The sequence below is a fragment of the Scyliorhinus canicula genome, chromosome 2 (genome assembly GCF_902713615.1).
Source record: "Scyliorhinus canicula chromosome 2, sScyCan1.1, whole genome shotgun sequence".
NCBI classification, from domain to species: Eukaryota; Metazoa; Chordata; class Chondrichthyes; order Carcharhiniformes; family Scyliorhinidae; genus Scyliorhinus; species Scyliorhinus canicula.
The window spans coordinates 128,988,056-129,006,520 of record NC_052147.1 but is presented as its reverse complement, the minus strand read 5'-3'; the positions used below and the strand labels follow the sequence as shown (position 1 = coordinate 129,006,520).

At 45.1% G+C, this 18,465-nt stretch overlaps 1 protein-coding gene across 1 annotated transcript in view; it reads right to left on the bottom strand.

Annotated features, from left to right (window-relative positions):
• acadl (acyl-CoA dehydrogenase long chain) overlaps positions 1 to 18,465 on the bottom strand; it is a 166,567-nt gene that overhangs the window by 26,961 nt on the left and 121,141 nt on the right. Inside the window, exons 7-9 of the mRNA XM_038786478.1 lie at positions 8,399 to 8,500; positions 5,965 to 6,078; positions 4,451 to 4,578 (exon numbers count right to left, since the gene is read on the bottom strand). Coding sequence (XP_038642406.1) covers positions 4,451 to 4,578; positions 5,965 to 6,078; positions 8,399 to 8,500 — 344 coding nt within the window. The remainder of the gene's footprint in view (positions 1 to 4,450; positions 4,579 to 5,964; positions 6,079 to 8,398; positions 8,501 to 18,465) is intronic.

Genomic DNA, 18,465 nt, shown 5'->3' with positions numbered 1-18,465 from the left:
TGCTGCCAGACCTGCTGCGTTTTTCCAGCATTCTCTGTTCTTGTGCCTTTTTCTAATTACCTGGGAGTTTGGGGAGCCAGAATTCCCATTTGCTTTCTCCATGGCAACACCGCAGTCAACCAACCAGACTTAACTTGCCAACCAATCAACAAACACCCTTATCTCCGATAGTATAAATTGTGGTGATTGTTTGAAATTTGAAGTTCTTGCTTTTGCCCTGATGAGTGCAAGACGAAAAGCTTTGGCAACATGTCTCTCTTTTCAGAAAATGTCATAGTATTTCAAGATCTAGAAATAGCATTCATACAGCAGCCAATTTCATAAGGCTATCACGTTACTATAACATCAGCTTTACAGAATTACAGTTTTGCCATTTTCTCCCACTGAGTCGCATTTCGATGGGTATGAGGTGCTCTGTTCCCCAGGTATTCTTCATATGCAAGCACATGGCGCACAGTGGTGCCAGAAGGCTATTCAATCCATCAAGCTCTCACCTGCACTCCATACCAAATATGCACATGCCTCTAGGTGACTGCTCCCTCCCGAACCTTACTGGGATCATGCTGATGGTATCATGCAGTGCGGCATCCCAGTTGCAATCAGCAGATTCTGAAGCTGGAACCATGTGATGAGATTCAGATACACTTTGGATGAAACATTTGACCTACTGCCTGTCCTCAATGAAGTACTACATAGTTTTAAAAAGCAAAGCTTGGAACAAATGTAAATATTCTGCAGCATTACTACTGACTGAATAATACAGCAAAAGCAAAATCTTAGCTTCTAAGTTAACTTTTCAAAAATACTACCATGAAGGAACAGAGAGGAACTACTGCAATTGGAAGATTATGTCTTTCTTTCTGCCTTTTAAAAAAGTTTTGTACATGCCAAGGTGAGGGAGGTTGGTGCTGAAGGTGGAAAATGTTGCATTTCAGGCATCTGTGCCGCAGTATCAAACACTCCTAGATCATGTAGAAACTCCCTCGACTATGTCCAAGGAATCTGCTTTAGCAACCCGAGAGTAACACTCGCGAACCAGAGGGGGTCTTTATTTTTCACATGCTAGGACATTTCTTATCTGAAATAAATGGCCAGATTATTGCCACTTATGAGCTGTGGGTCCATACTTGGGATGAATTCTATCTCTTGCCAACACCACTTCTCACGGATAGCAATTTTCAGAATTCATGTTGAGTGGTACAAAGTTTCTAGTAGTTACAGGGAAATCAAAAATAATACAAGAAAAATGTTCCCACGGTGCTTCCTTATTCGAGTTAGACACTGATGCCTTTGATGTGATTAGCCTGATTAATCGCATTTTGCAGCAAACATTCTGTAATAGGGCAGCTACTGTGGCTGGTGAATACAGAACTTGCCATTTCCTCACATTTAGTTTCACATCTGATTAACTTTTAATAAGATTGTTTGTACAGTACTCACTGGGCGCGATCTTCCGGCCTCGTTGCACTCTCGCTCAAGCGAAACGAGGCCGGTGAATAGACGGAGAGGCCACGAGATCTGCACCAGGCGCCAGTCTGCGATGCAATCGGCCCGCTCCTGTAGGCAAAATCGGGATCTTGCCATAGCGTGGCGAGAAACCAATTATCATCACTTAGGCCCTATTTCCATACAATTAACAGGAGTCATCCCTTATCCATGGCCTCCCGTCATTCAGCGGCCGCCCCAGCAAGTGGTCACACTGGCACCAATTCGTACTCCTTTTGAAAAAATGTGAACCTGGCGGAAGGGCTTCTGTGGGGAGCAGAGGAGGTGAGTAGCCATCTTGGCTCACAGGCTGAGCTCAGGGGCACTGGACTTGCGACCACAGTGCTCGGTGGGGGGTTGCGGAACCTTGGCGGGGGGGGAACGGGGGACGGGACACACCCAGGGGATGGGACACAGCTACAGGGACATGTCCCAGGCCAGATTTGGGTGAGTGCCACAGGAATGGGGAGATAATTGGAGAGATGGTCCAAAAGTTCGGAGGTCGGGACACATTGCGGAAGAAAGTGACAAAGGCGTCATACTGCTTGTGGTCAAGAGTGTTTATTGTGTTTACAATTCCCCACTCTCTCGATGGTGCCGCCCCCCCCCCCCCCCTCGCCGCCACCTAACACGCCCCCCCCCCCCACAATCCTCTCCCCCTCCCTTGGTGCATCCTCCATGTGCTTTGCCTTCCTATCTCTACCGCTACGTCTAGCTGTCCCCCCAGGATGCACATCTGAGGCAGACAGATGTTTACCTCGTCCCATGACCTTCGATGCCCCTAGAGGTGCCCTCTGGGGCCAGAGGGCCTTGGCGCACTAGTTCGCAGCACAAGCACAGCCGTGCCCACCTGTGACTGGGAGAAGCTCCGCATCGCCTCGGCCTTTCCTATCTGAGAGCAAGACATGTCCCGCAGCACCTCAAGGTCAGCATGGTACTGGGTGACATCCCCCAGAGAATCGGACATTCTACTGAGACCCATAGCCATGGCTGTCTCGGATGGCGCGACTCCTTGGACACTTTCACTAATGGTGCCAACGTCTTGCACCAGGCTTTCCACCGCGGTCACCACCAAAGCAGTGTTGGCCTTCGTACCACACATTGCAGGTGACATCTTCTGCGCCCTTAGACTCTGGACTCCTCTAATCAGCTATCGATCTGCTGGAGTGTCGCTGACATCTTCCTCTGAATGTCCTGGCCGCTCCCTATCATTTCCATCAGCTCCGGGTATACCTCTCCCATGGGCTCAGCATTAGGCTGGGACCCAGCTGGGTCCTGGGATCCAGCAGACCTCCGGCTGCTGTCTCGCCTGGGGATTCCTGCCTCCACCTGATGTACATCAGCAGCTGTGTGGTGCTCACCAGATTTTGCTCCAGAAGCCTGACCACTAACATTTCCCACCGAGTTGCGTGTATTTGCACTGGTGGAGGGTGGGGTTGACAGCTGTGATGCCGCAATCATGTCGTCCTCAAAACTCCTCTCCGAGGTGGTCTCTTGGGAGGCTGGAGAGGGGGCCACCCGGGATGGGTCGGCGCCATCGGCTGGAGGATATGCGGGAGAATGAACATGTGGTTCGTGGTGGGGAAGGGTCAGTCAGTAAGGCAATAACAACTTACGTTTGACAGGTCCTCCAGGCACAGCCCGGTGGCTCCTCACGTCTGCGGCTTCCGCCTACCTCCGCATGGGTGACCACCCTGTCCTTGGCCACCTCAGTCACCTCCAAGGCCCGCTCCTCGAAGGAGGTGAGGATTTTGAAGTCTGGCCTCCTGCCGTCAGACTAGGCCCTCTCCTGGCGATTGTGGGAGAACTTTTCCTGAGGAGACACAGAAAGGTTATTGTTAGAGGCATCCGTGGTTCACAGTGGTGGGGGGTGGTTGGTGTCTACTCACTCATGTCCTGCGCAGTGTAGGTCTTTTTGTCACTGGAGGCCAGTCCTCCTGGTCTCGCCCCCGGAGCTGACAGCCACCATCACCTCACCCCAGGCAGCACTGGCTGACCTGTGGCTCACCCTCTTGGACACTTGAGGGAACAGGACATCTCTCCTGGCCTCCACAGCATCTAGCAGCCTCCCAGATCTGCATCCCAGAGTCTTGGGGCCAGTCTCTTCGGCGCCATTGCTTCGAGCTGACTCAGGTTAGCTGAGCAAGTGCAGCCTAAGTGCTGCTCGACCTTGATAGCGGGGGGGTTGGCGAGCGCGATGCCGGCGAATTGGCTGACGAGCCTTCATTTGCGGCGGGAATCCCGTGGGGCCTCGTTAAGTGGACCAATTAACGTTGAATAGCATTGCCAGCCTCGCTGGACCGAGTACTGGGAAGCCCGTGGCAGTTCCCACTCACTGCCACACTTAGAAACATTTCCAGAGAATCACTCCCAGTGTCAGAGATATTTATTGTCTTGGCAATCATATAAGAAATATCATATATACAATGTCATGTGATAACACTGCTCCTGTGATTACTTACCTGTTTCTACTGTTAATCACAGAACCACAACCATCTAATTCAAAATAATCTCCCGTCGTAACCAAAGTTCTCAAAGAAACCAATTATAATCAAATGCACCAGTTGCTATTCATTCATAGCTCAAGTGGGCATGGAAAAAAATCTCTACAGAACTAACTTTCTCCACATTAGAACAGTGCCTATACCTCAATAATATTCCATTGGTTATGAAAAATCTTGAAACTCCCTGCAATTTTAACAGATTCTACATCAATGCAAGTTAATTCTTTCTTTCTACTAAGATTCATTGCAAAAATTCTGGTGGGGACAAACAAATCTGCAGAGTGGTTCCGTTAGAAATTCATAATATCACAATAACAATTCAGTAAAATTGGAGGACTGACAGCAGCATATGGAAGTGGAAAGCCATCATATTTTTTCTGGGGTGAACTGACTACATTATTAATTATTCGTCCTGAAGAACTTTGTTAAAGTACACATAGAAATCAATGCAGCACAAATACCAGTATTTGCCCATGGAAGCAGTATACGAATCCAGTCGTCGTTCCTTGTGCAACTGTAAACAGCTGTCAACAAACGCTCTCCCCACACAAATCTGCGTCTTTATTTCTGCCAGCTTGTGCTGCACTGTCTAGAAGTGAAAGGAAGAATATTTACCATCGTTCCCTGAGCATTCTGTTTCATCATTTGATAAAAAATTGCAGTGGCATTTCTAATATTTCATTCTAAGGTTTCTGACAAAAAAAAAGATCAGTAATGGCAAGAGTATAAAATTACTTTATGTTTCACTTCATTCTTAAAATTATTCACTGTGATATTCAATAGATCTGCTCTAAAATATCAGCTATTTCTCCTGACTTCAAGGCTCAAGAAAATTTGGAACAGAAAAGCACATTTCTATCATAGGGCAGGAGGCCATTCAACCCATCAATCTGCACCAACCCTCTGAAAGAGGGTCACCTAATCTGCACATCTTTGGATACAAAGGGGCAATTTAGCATGGCCAATCCACCTAACCTGCACATCTTTGGACTATGGGAGGAAACCGGAGCACCTGGAGGAAACCCACGCAGACATGGGGAGAATGTGCAAACTCCACACAGACAGTCGCCCGAGGCTGGAATTGAACCCTGGTCTATGAGGCAACATTTTTAACCACTGTGCCACCAAGCAATGACTAATATTTTGCTTTTCAAGCTCAGGGCATAACAGTATAGCAAAACCTTTTTTTTTACCTTGCCCTCTTAAGCCATTACATGAAATGTTAGAATTGGCTCCTGGCAATGAAATTTAATTTGGTTACATCAACTCCTTCTCGGTCAATCAGAACTTATGCATTAAAGTGTCAGACTCAAGTCTGTCAGGAGGGTTTTCTGAACGGACAATCCACAGCTTCTACCAATAGTCTGTGACAAGTGCCTATAAACCAGAAGTCTTCTGGTTGATGCAGAACAAGAAGAGCTACAGGGTAGGGTGTAAGTTGGCAAAATCAAATAGCATTCCAGCTTCTAATCACAATCCATGGCTAGAAAATCTTTTTGGAAGCTGTGCAAGATTAAGCTCAGCAATGCTACCCTCAATGGTGGAATATCCTGCCGACATTCATTGTCAAGGTTCAAACACAAAGATTTATTACTTACAAGTTACTGGAGGGCTTCTGGCACCCATTTAATCACTCAAAGAGTCAATTTTTCTGAGGGAGGTTTAAAAAGACACTAAATCCAGAAATAGAAAAATCAGCAATGACAAAATCCACATCCCATTTCGGAGGATGGGGAAGGTACAAAAACGGCTAATAATTTTACCTAAACTGTTCACAAATCTAGGAACCAAACCCTTACACAAATTTATACTATTCGGCTTCTGACACATCTGATGTCAATTATTACTAAAGTAAGTTTATCAACATTGTCAAACTAACCATTTCATTAATTTCATATAAGCCTTTCATTTCCTCCGGAAGTGAAGATTAAATGTAATTAATTTATTTTCTGAATGTCATAGTGTGTGCACCCACCTGCAAATCTGCAACAGTTTTACCAAAGGCCTTTCTCTGTTTCACATACTTTCTAGTTTCTTCAAACATGAATTCACAGTTGGCAAGGGCCAAGTCTGCAATTAGCAATCGTTCCTTTAAACATACAGGGTTAGAATTTATTTCAGACAGGAAATAAATTAATCAAAATCCATTATATTTAACCAGCCAATTTTAGTTACATCTCACAAATAGAACACTGCAACATAAATAGCACAGGTTAAAACAATTTATATTATTTTGTGCTGGGGGGGGGGGGGGGGGGGGAATATAAACTTCACAGCAGGCCAGACCTGCAAATAACAATTTTACATAGGACAGTGCAGAAAATTAAATCGCGCTGTTCTTTTTCAAAAAATGTTTTTTAAAAAATAGCCTGTACTTTTTGTGCTTTGCAATTTTGTCAGTATTTCAGTTTTAGGCTCTGTAACTTCTTCAGACTAACCCCACCTCTTCCAAAGATGTTACAGGTTTATAGTTCAACTAAAAGAAAGACAGAACAAAATTACCGTTTGTTGCCAACATTCTTACCTCTCAAAGGTGTCAATTTTTATTGCAGGGTAGCCCAATGGACATAGCCCTGAGATTCCTTTTTAAATTGACCATTTGTCAAGCAGGCCTAGACTAAGAGTGCGGAGGACAATATAGACAAATTTAATTTGAACTGGTGTTGTTACAATTATGAAGTGCTTAAGATTGTTTTGGACTAATCTTTAAACTTAGGTTAAATGAAGGGGGCCATGTGACTCTTAAGAATTCTGCCCAATAATAGCCTTGTCCCAAGGGTAATGCTGAGCGCACATAGAAATACAGGGCAAGGGCAGATGTAATACCAGTAAATAAACTTGTCCGCTCCAAGCTTTTGGGACAGAAGAGAAAAGAGAGGATGAGATTAGCATGTTGTGGTCAGCAGAGAGAAGAGACGGCAGGTGCTCTGTAAGCTACCAAAGCCAGATGCGGGAGGGAGATGGTCTCAAGTTGAAGAGATACGTTCTGCAGTCATCTGAGGAATCCGGGAGACTTCCTGGTGTGACCAGGGTTTGGGGAAAAGAATAAATCGGCATGGGCTCTACTGCTAGTGGTGGATTTGGGAAAGTGCTTGAAGTTGATCACTCAACATTATAATCAGTGGAACAGAAAAACATGGATTCACTGGAAACAACCGTGGACTATTTGTAATAAATATAAAAGAGGAACATTCCTTTCTGTGGTTTAAAGGATAAGTTGCCTACAAAAATAGGGTTTATACGGTTCTTAGTTATTTGTTACCGTAAAAATCTTAAGTGAAATCTTATCGTACCATCCTCTTCTGCTATTAACAGGAAGTGTGAATTTATTTTTAAATGTTATCGTTCTCTAGGGGGATCATTACAGTGCACAACCATTTATGTCCTAGTGGAGAGGAATTAAACCCTTGGGCTGATTTTTCCCCTCTCCAACCCAAACCAATTTTGGTGTTGTCTACTGCCATTCAGTAGCACCTAGGAGTGAATCAGGCAATCTTATGTCTTAGTATTATTCAGAGGCCAGTGGGTGAGTTTAAAGGGTAGCACTAGTGCAAGAGAAGGCAATGTAAGGTAATACCCCCACTCCCAAACCCGACCATTCCTCCCATCAGTACAGTTAGGTGAGAAAAGATAAATATTTCCCCTGCTTTGAAAAAAATCTGTCTTCCCTTCTTGACAGTTGGAAACTTGCCATGTTATAGAGATTGCCAGTTAGCAGTAGAAACTTCAGTCAGCAATTTGCACTGTAGATGGGCGTCCTTCCCAGGCCTTCTTTTAAATAATACACTCCATGGCCCAATGGATAAAGACATGACTGAGTGTAGTACTAACTACAAACCAGAAGGTGACAGATTCAATCCTTGCTTTACGTTGATCTAGTCAATTTCAATTAAGACAGTTGTTTGGTGCTATATTGGATGCTGACTAGACATGGGGAAAAACGTAAACCCAGATTGCCCCTCATAATTGATAACCAGCTGTGTGCATATATGGGAAACAGTAGCATTGGGCTCAGCTATAATCCTCTCCATTACTCGATGTTTCAGTAAGAAGTCTTACAACACCAGGTTAAAGTCCAACAGGTTTGTTTCAAACACTAGCTTTCGTAGCACTGCTCCTTCCTCAGGCGAATGAAGAGGTATGAGAACAAACCTCTTCATTCACCTGAGGAAGGAGCAGTGCTCAGAAAGCTAGTGTTTGAAACAAACCTGTTGGACTTTAACCTGGTGTTGTAAGACTTCTTACTGTGCTCACCCCAGTCCAATGCCGGCATCTCCACATCATGGATGTTTCAGCACACATAAGTGACAAATAGTCACAAGAAAAAGGTGCCAGCTTGTCCCTTAGAATAAAAGATATATAAATTGAGATATCATGAAACAAGTGATAACAAAAATCTGAACTGTTACCTGTGGAAGCTCAGTCATAAGATAGTAGAATCCCTTATTAACTTCTCCTAGTAGAGCATTGTCTGGCAAGCGCACATCCTCAAAGAAGAGTTCAGCTGTATCCTTCCCATTCAAAAACAACATGAGCATTTTTGTCAGTGTAGGCAGCATAATTTACAGCTTCTTTATTTTGTCCAATATTTCAATGAATATTAGTAAAGGTTAGAGCTTTCATACAGTGTTCAAAGTACCACCAGAAAGAACAAAAAAATCTTGTGAAACTACAGTGGAGGAAGTAGAAATGTTCTACAAACATTCAACAAACTTCCATACATACATTTTTTTTTTTTTTTATAAATTTAGATTACCCAATTATTTTTTCCAATTAAGGGGCAATTTAGCGTGGCCAATTGACCTACTCTGCACATTTTTGGGTTGTGGGGGCGAAACCCACGCAGACACGGGGAGAATATGCAAACTCCACACGGACAGTGACCCAGAGCCGGGATCGAACCTGGGACCTCAGCGCCGTGAGGCGGTTGTGCTAACCACTAGGCCACCGTGCTGCCCACTTCCATACATACATTAACTTTGACAATGTTGACATCGAGCTTTGACAAAGGGTCATCTGGACTCGAAACGTTCGCTCTTTTCTCTCCCTACAGATGCTGCCAGACCTGCTGAGATTTTCCAGCATTTTCTCTTTGGTTTCAGATTCCAGCATCCGCAGTAATTTGCTTGTATCCATATATACATCACTGCTTCAAACCTCTCTGGTACTTCAAAGAAGTCAATTAAGTTAGTCAAAACACATCTTTAACAATTTGCCTTTATCAAATCTGTGCTGACTGTCACTGATTGATTGTCTTTTCAAAGAGACAATTAATTTTTTCCAGAATTACTGTCTCAGGAAAAAAATCTATATGGCTATGGGAAAAGAGCAGGGGCTTGGAACTGTTTGGAAAGCTCTTACAAAGAACTGGCTCAGACACGAAGGGCCGAATGGCCTCCTTCTGCATTGCGAGATTCTAAAACCAGGCTTCTTGCTAAATAAACTTTAATGACTAATTATAAGTGATTCTGTTAGCAAGCACGGTTCTGCATTAGCTTGCCCAGGGCTCAAATAAAGCTCGAATATGAAGAGTGGGGCACACAGCATCATTGTGGAAGCACCGACACCAAATGGACTGCAGCAATTAAAGAAAACAGTGAAGCCTGGGAAATAAATGCCAGCTTTGTTCCTATTCCAAGAAAAATAAAGCAGCAGCATATACAACCTCCTTCTGCACTGTAGGGATTCTATGATGATTCAAAATATATTCAGTGACTTGGCCTCCACAGCCTCCTGTGGTAGAGAATTCAACAGGTTCACCACCGAGTGAAGAAGTTTCTCCATTTCTCAGTCCTAAATGTCCTATCCCATAACCTGAGACTGTGACCCCTTGTTATAGCACCCCCCCCCCCTCTCCAGCCAGAGGAAACATCATCCCTCCATCCAGCTCTGTCATAGTTTTATACGCTTCAATGAGATAACCTCTTTTTCCTTTAAACTCCAGTGAATCTTACAAGGTAAGTAAATCTTATCCATCTTATACGTATTTATTGGTCTATTTTATCTGCTAACTTTTCTATTCAATTTAATCCAGATTTGGTCCCATTTCAACCCTTAAGCATTAACTTTCAATGCAGCAATGTTGTTTGTGACTGTTTTCTTTGTTACGACAATAAATTTAATTAAATTATGACCACTGGCCTCTACATTCAGTTATTAGATAGGATAACTTTTTGGATGCTTCAGACTTAACTGATTTCAATTCAGCTGTATCGAGTCTATTCCGACCATCTGAAAGGGCACCCTACCTAGGCCCAGTCCCCCATCCTATCCCTGTAACCACATCTAGGGGCAATTTATCATGGCCAATTCACCTAACCTGCACATTTTTGGACTGTGGGGGAAAACCGGGACACCCAGAGGAAACCCACGCAGACACGGGGAAAAAGTGCAAACTCCACACAGTCAGTCAACTGAGGCTAGAATTGAACCCGGGTCCTTGGCGCTGTGAGGCAGTAGTGCTAACTACTGTGTCACTGTGCTGCCCCATTTAGGAAGGAAACATATAGATTTCTATACACTGAAGGCGTCAAGGGACATGGGGAGAGCACAAAAGTCTTTGAATGACCTGCTCCTTAACCCATTTTCTATGTTTCTATGTAAGCTAATAAAAACAAAAATTTCAACAGCGGTATAAGTGTGTGGCAGAAGTTTAATCAATGAAGGAAGGCCAAAAATAAGAAGTCACGTTCCAACAGGTGAATGATGCAATTGCTCAGGTTCTAACTATAATGTACCAGAACCTTTGGGAATTGGAAAGTGAACCAAAGAATTGGAAAATGTTCAAAAATTGGCAAATTGGTAATTACAAACCAGCAAACCTCCCATGGGTAGCAAAAAAAATGTTACGGTCATATTAATGATTAACATCATTAAGCATTAGGAAGGTGCTGTTGCAGAGAGGACAGCAGTCAGTGGGGTTGGAATTTACTATATTATTACTGGGTGGCGAATACGGAGAACGTGAGGAGTTGGGTTAGAGGGGGGACTCCCAGTGGGTTAGAATAGAGGAGAGTCTGTATAGGGGTCGGGGCTGAGTGTGTTGGCAACAGCGTCACTCCCGATGGCCCCGGGAAAATACTCGGAGTCAGGTAGTAGTAGCGACGTTGAAAATATGGAGGCAGTTGCGCCAGCACTTTAGGCTGGGGGCAGGGTCAAGGGAAATGCTGATTCGGGGAATCACAGATTTGAGCCAGGGAAGTGGGATGGGAGTTTTCAGAGATGGGAGAAGAGGGGCATTAAAGGATTTGTTTCTCGGGGGCAGATTTGTGGGATTGAAGGAGCTGGGAGCCAAATATGGGTTGGGGCAGGGGGAATGTGCAGGTCCGAGATTTTGCTAACAAGGAGCTGTCTGGTGGTGCCGGCCTCCACACTGTTGGAGGAGGTGCTGGCGACAGGGGGAATGGAGAAGGGGGCGAGTGTCGGCGATTTATGGGACGATTCTGGGAGAAGATAAGGCACCGCTAGAGGGGATTATGGCAAAGTGGGAGGAAGAGTTGGAGAGGGCATGGAGGAGGGGCTGTGATGTGAGGTGTTCCGGAGGGTAAATGCCTCAACTTCGTGCGCGAGGTTGGGGCTGATACAGCTGAAGGTGGTGTATAGGGCGCAGCTCACAAAGGCGAGAATGAGCTGACTCTTTGAGGGGGATAGAGGATGTTTGTGAACGTTGCGGGAAGGGCCCCGCAAATCACGTTTATATGTTTTGGTCCTGTCCAAAGCTGGAGGGGTATTGAAGGGAGGTGTTCAGGGTAATTCCGAAGGTGGTGCATGCGAAGCTTGAGCCGGGTCCTCTGGAGGCCATATTCAGGGTATTTTAACGGCCGGGGTTGGAAGCGGGGGTGGAGGCAGATGTTTTAGCCTTCGCCTCGCTGATCGCCCGAAGGCGGATCCTGTTGGGTTGGAGGTCAATCTCTCCACGCTGTGCCCTGGCGTGGCGGGGGGAATCTGATGGAGTTTTAACACTCGAAGGTGAAGTTTGAGTTGAGGGGAAGGGTGAAACAGTTCTACAATTCATGGGATTTGTTTATTATGCACTTTCAAGAATTGTATGACATCAAACACTGGGGGCGGGGTGGGGTGGGGGCTATGGACTGTGTATGTTGTTGGTGACTAGGTATGAGTGGATGGTAGATTCCTGAATCCTTTTCTTTGATGTTTGTTTATAAAATGTCACGGGTTGTTTGGGAGTTGGTGGGATGAAGGAATTGTTGGCCAGGGGATTGCCATTGTATTTGTTACCGTTGATTGTTTGTTGGTGGGTGTAAATTTGGATGAAAATATGAAAAAGGAGAATAAAAATATTTTTTTAAAAACATAGATAAGCCTCTGGAAAAGAATCGCATTGCATGAGAGCAAAGAAAACATCAAGGGTAGGTCATGCTTGACTAATTTAATCATACTTATAGAATATATATATATATATATATATTAATATATATATATATAAATAATAGTACAGTACAGGGTGCCATGTTGTTCAAGGAATAAACAGGAAACGAATGTGGTAGAAGTTGGTATACTGAAAAATCTCTTGAGAAAGTGAAAAGAGAAAGAGAGAATGAATTTGCATTTATATAGCATTCATCACCTCAAGATGACCAAAAGCACCTTGCAGGCAATTAAGTACTTAAAAAAAATATATCATTAACTTGATGGACGTTGAAACCATCTTCACCTCCAGTGTGCTAGCTCAGCTTTTGGCTAACTGAGAAAAAGAATATTTGAGGGCCAAGATCTCAAATTGAGACTAAGTCATGGATTACAGTCTGCAGTGATTCCTGCGCTCCTATACGCTTCGAAGGTTTGGACAATTAACAACCGGTACATCAAAGCACCGCAGAAGTTCCACCTCAGCGGTACCTTCACAAGATCCTTCAAATTCAGTGGCAACAAAGATGGTCCAACAGTAGCTTCCTCTTGTCCAACATGTTGGCTCTAATCACTGAAAACCAGCTCTCCTGGACAGGGTACATTGTTTATATGGTTGCCACCAATTTGCAAAGGAAATGCTCTACTCAGAATTTGGTCACCGCAGGAGACTCCCAGGACAATAGGGAAACACTTTAGGGATATCCTCAAAGCATCCCTAAAGATGTCAAACATCCTCGCTGACTCATGGGAGTTCCTGACCTGTAAGCGACCAAAATTAAGGTGGTTCATTCAGGAAGGCACTGAACACATTGAGAGACTTTGTTGAGAACATGCAGAGGTGAAGTTGTGGCATTGGAGAGAGCACATAAAGCTCCAAACAACTCATCTACCCAACATCCGCATGTGGGAGTGTCTGCAGGTCACACATTGGACTTGGCAAGAGAATGCGGTTTACGGAGACTAGGACGGTTATGGACCAAGGGGGACTGTACGTCATGGTCAGCGGTGTCCTAGAGAGGGCACCAGTAATAGTGGTGGATGAGTACGAGTCCAACCGGGACGACACAGAATTTATAAAAAAGGCCATGGTGGAAATCCCCGATATTGACTCACACCGACTGATTATTGGGGGGGGGGGCGACTTTAACTGTGTACAGGACCCACTGACTGACCAATCAAATGCTAGGATGGGGAAAAAGACAGGCATGGCTAGGGGACTGGGAACATTCATGGAACAGATGGGGGCAGTGGCCCCATGGAGGTTCCTGCGCCCCAGCGAGAGGAAATTTGCGTTCTTCTCACCAGTCCACAAAGTACAGTCCACTTCTTTGCAGTGAGGAAATCGATGCTTCTAGGAATAATAAAGGCAGAATATTCCGCGATAGTCATCTCCAACCACACTCCACATTACATGGATGTGAAGCACAGATATAAGGTAGCAGAGGCAGACTGGTAACCGAACCAAATGAAGTCAACCAGGCATTTGAGACCTTCTAGAGAGGGCTGTAGGCCTCCGAGCCCCCCAAGAGGGGTGCGGGGATGAAATAGTTCCTTGATGGACTAGATATGTCAGTTGTGGGGGAGGACAGGCAGGGGGAGCTGGAAGCACCAATAGATCTGGAAGAGATCATGGAGAGCATCAGCTCCATGCAGGTGGGAAAGGTGCTGGGACTAGACGTGTTCCCGGCAGACTTCTATAAAAAATGTGTGCCGGCCCTGGCCCCACACCTAAGGGGCATGTTCGCAGACTCGCTGATGAGGGACACCCCGCCTCCTACGCTACACAGGCTCCGATATCGCTGATACCCAAAAAAGACAAAGACCAGACAGAATGCGGATAGTACAGACCCATTTCGCTGTTCAATGTAGACGCAAAGATACTCGCAAAGGTTCTGGCCAAGAGGCTGGAGAACTACGTACCAGAGGTGGTCACAAAGGACCAGACAGGCTTTGTCAAGGGTAGGCAACTCACTACCATCATCCAATAAAAATATTTTTTTTTAAAAAGAATAATAGAAAATCAAGGAGACAAAAGGGAGGAATTTAAAGCAATAACTACCACTAGAGAAAAGTAGTAGGAAAACTAATGGGACTAAAAGTCGAAAAGTCCCCCTACCTGAATGTAATAATGACGCCCGAGGACAGAACAGCAAAGATGATCGTCTCCTTGGATGCAAAAAAGGCCTTCGACAGAGTCGAATGGAAGTACCTCTTCGAGGTACTGGAGCAGTTTGGGCTAGGGACAGGGTTCACCTCATGTGTGAAAATCCTGTACAACGCCCCCAAGGCAAGCGTTCGAACCAAACCACCAGCTCTGAATACTACCAGCTGCACAGAGGCACTTAGCAGGCACTCCTGTTTGCCCTAGCAATTGAACCCCTAGCGATCGCTCTGCGAGATGCAAAAAGCTGGAAAGGCATCCAAAGGGGAGGCAGAGAGCACAGAGTCTCACTCTATACAGATGACCTGCTCCTCTATGTCTCAGAACTGCAGGGAGGCTTGAGAGCAATCATGCAACTCCTAAAAGAGTTTGGAACCTTCTCAGGCTATAAACATAATCTGGTAAGAGCGAGGCATTCCCAGTGAACCCAAACGGGGAAGGGACAGATCTGGAGGGACTCCCATTCAAACTAGCCCAAAACAAATTCCACTACCTGGGGATCCAAACAGCCCGGGACTGGACACAGATCCACAAGTGGAATCTAACCAGCCTGGTGGAGGAAGTCAAAAAGGACCTACAGAGATGGGACACGCTCCAGCTCTCCCTGGTGAGGAGGCTGCAGACAATCAAAATGAACGTACTGAGCGAACTGACGGAGGACCTCGAACTACCGACAGGACAGGAACTTAGGCACCTCCAGGGAAAGCACTTTCTCCGCAAGGAGACAGTAGGATACCCTAGGGCTCGGAGAACTACATTACTAGAGGACCTGATAAACATGGACAGTAAAGAAGGGGGAAACATCTACTGGACAGGGCGAGACTACCAGACGAAAAGGGGGAGATGAACTGGGGACAGAAGTGGATCGGGTACTCTGGAGCAATGCCCTGAGCAGGACCAACTCCACATCCTCCTGCGCAAGGCTTAGCCTCATGCAGCTTAAGTGGTGCACAGAGTACACCTGACCAGAACCCGAATGAGCGGGTTCTTCCCGGAGGTGGGAGATAAATGTGAACGGTGCCAGGGAGACCAGGCCAACCACATGTTCTGGGCTTGCCCCAGATTTGTAAGGTTCTGGATAGCCTTCTTCAAGGCAATGTCCAAGGTTGTGGGGTGAGGGTGGAGCCGTGACCGAGAGTGGCAATCTTCAGGGTTAGAGAACAGCCAGAATTACAAATGGGGAAGAGGGCCGACCCCCTTGCTTTTGCTTCCCTAATTGCATGCTGGGGAATCCTGCACGGCTGGCGATCAGCAGCACCACCCACAGCTGCAGACTGGCTGACAGACCTTCGGAATTTCTCCAGCTGGAGAAGATCAAGTACACCACTCAAGGGTCGGAAGAAGGCTTCCTCAAAGCATGGGGGTAGTTCGTCGGCCTGTTTCAAGACCTGTTCGAGGCCAACAGCGAGTAGGCAAAAAGTGAGACACGGGAGAGAGCAGATAGAGATACACAACTCTAAGGGGAAAGGAGGAGGATGAGAGGAGGAAACTCAGGGGAACTACAGGGAGAAGTGTGGTGGTGGGGGGAAACAGAACGCCCTGAACAAAAGAGGGGGATGCCAAGGAGAGGTCAGGAAGGGGGGGGGGGGGGCAGGGAGGGGGAAGGGGGGGGGGAACTATTGTATGTACATAAAAACTGCACAAACTGTAAATATTGGATGCAAAGTTTTATTATGTAAAATTGAAAATGCCAATAAAAATATTTATAAAAAAAGAATAGTAGAAAATCAAGGAGGCAAAAGGGAGGAATTTAAAGCAATAACTACCGCTAGAGAAAAAGTTGTAAGAAAACTAATGGGACTAAAAGTCGAAAAGTCCCCCTACCTGATTGAATGCATTCTGAGTTTAAAAGAAGTGGTGGCTGGAGGGATAGTGGATGTATAGGTTGTAATCATCCAACATTCCCTAGATTTGAAAGGCCACAGTGGATTGGAAAATACAAATGTAACTCCACTAATCCAAGAAAGAAGGGAGACAGAAAGCAGAAAGTTATAGGTCCTTTAACCTAAAACCTGTCACTGGAAAATGGTGGAATCCATTATTAAGGTAGTAGTAGCAAGGCACATAGAAAATCTAAATATCAGGCAAAGTCAACATGGTTTTATGAAAAGAAAATAGTGTTTGTCAAATTTATGAAAATCCTTTGAGGATGTAATGAGCAGGGTCAATAAAGAGGAACCAGTAGATGTAGTGGATTATGGTTTCCAAAATGCATTTGATTAGTGCCACATACAAGATTGTTACACAAGCTAATAGTGCCAGGGGTAATATATCAGCATGGTAGAGTATTGGCTAACGAACAGAAACAGAAAGCTGGGATAAGTGAGGAAGACATAAAGATTCTGAAAGGTGTATCGACAGGTTACGCGAGTGGGCACAAATTTGGCAGATGGAGTATAAAGCGGGAGATATGACGTTCACTTTGGTGGGATTAAAAAAGCAAATTATTTAGATAGAGAGTGTGAGATACTGTGGGAGGGGGACCTGGGTGTCCTCATACATGTATCACATCACAAAACGTCCGTATGCTGGTGCAACAAGTAATAGCAACAAGATTAGCACAGTGGGCTAAGATAGCTGGCTTGTAATGCAGAACAAGACTAGCAAAGTAGATTCAATTCCCGTTCCAGCCTCCCTGAACAGGCGTCGGAATATGGTGACTAGGGACTTTTCACAGTAACTTAATTGAAGCCTACTTGTGACAATAAGTTATTATTATTATTATTATTATTAATTAGGAAGACAAATGGAACATTGGCCTTTATTGCAAGTGGAAGGGAAGTCTTGTTACAACTGTACAGGGCATAGGTGAGGCTGTACCTTGAGAACTGCAGAGTTATGGTCTCCTTATTTAAGGAGAAATATACTTGTGGTGATAGTTCAGAGAAGGTTCGCTGGGTTGATTCCGGAGTGCCTTATTAGGAAAGGTTGAGAAGGTTGTGCCTAACTAATTGGAGTTTAGAAGGATGAAAGACAACAGGATAGATGCCGAGATTATGTTTTTCCTTGTGGGGAAATCTAAAACAAAGGGGCACAATTTCAAAATAAGGTGCCTACCATTTAAGGCAGAGATGAGGAGAAATGTCTTCTCTCAGAAGGTCGCTAATCTTTGAAATTTTCTATCCCAGACAGCAGTGAAGGCTGGACCATTCAATACGTTCAAGACTGAGGTAGACAGTTTTTTGATCTACAAAGGAATGAAGAGTTGTGGAGGGGAAGGCGGGAAAGTAGAATCAAGGCCACAATCAGATCTTCTTGAAGGTGGAGCAGAGTCAAGGAGCCAAATGACCTACTTCTCCCCAATTTCTCGTATTCAAATTCAATCTTTAACCTCTTTTGTTAGCCATAGATGGATCTCAAAGAATTTTTTTAAATTGCCTGATGCAGTGGTGGGCAAATATACCATAAGACATAGGAGCAGAATTAGGCCACTCAGCCCATCGAGTCTGCTCTGCAATTAAATCATGGCTGATATTTTCTCATCCCCATTCTCCTGTCATCTCCCCATAACCCCTGATCCCCTTATTAATCAAGAACCTACCTATCTCTGTCTTAAAGACACTCAGTGATTTGGCCTCCACAGCCTTCTGTGGCAGAGTTCCACAGATTCATCACCCTCTGGCTGAAGAAATTCCTCCTCATCTCTGTTTTAAAGGGGGCAGCATGGTGGCACAGTGGTTAGCATTGCTGCCTATGGCGCTGAGAACCCGGGTTCGAATCCCGGCCCTGGGTCACTGCCCGTGTGGAGTTTGCACATTCTCCCTGTGTCTGCGTGGGTTTCACCCCCACAACCCAAAGATGTGCAGGATAGGTAGATTGGCCACGCTAAATTGCCCCTTAATTGGAAAAAATAATTGGGTACTCTAAATTAAATTTTAAAAAATCTCTGTTTTAAAGGATCGTCCCTTGTAGTCTGGGATGGTGTCCTCTGGTTCTAGTTTTTCC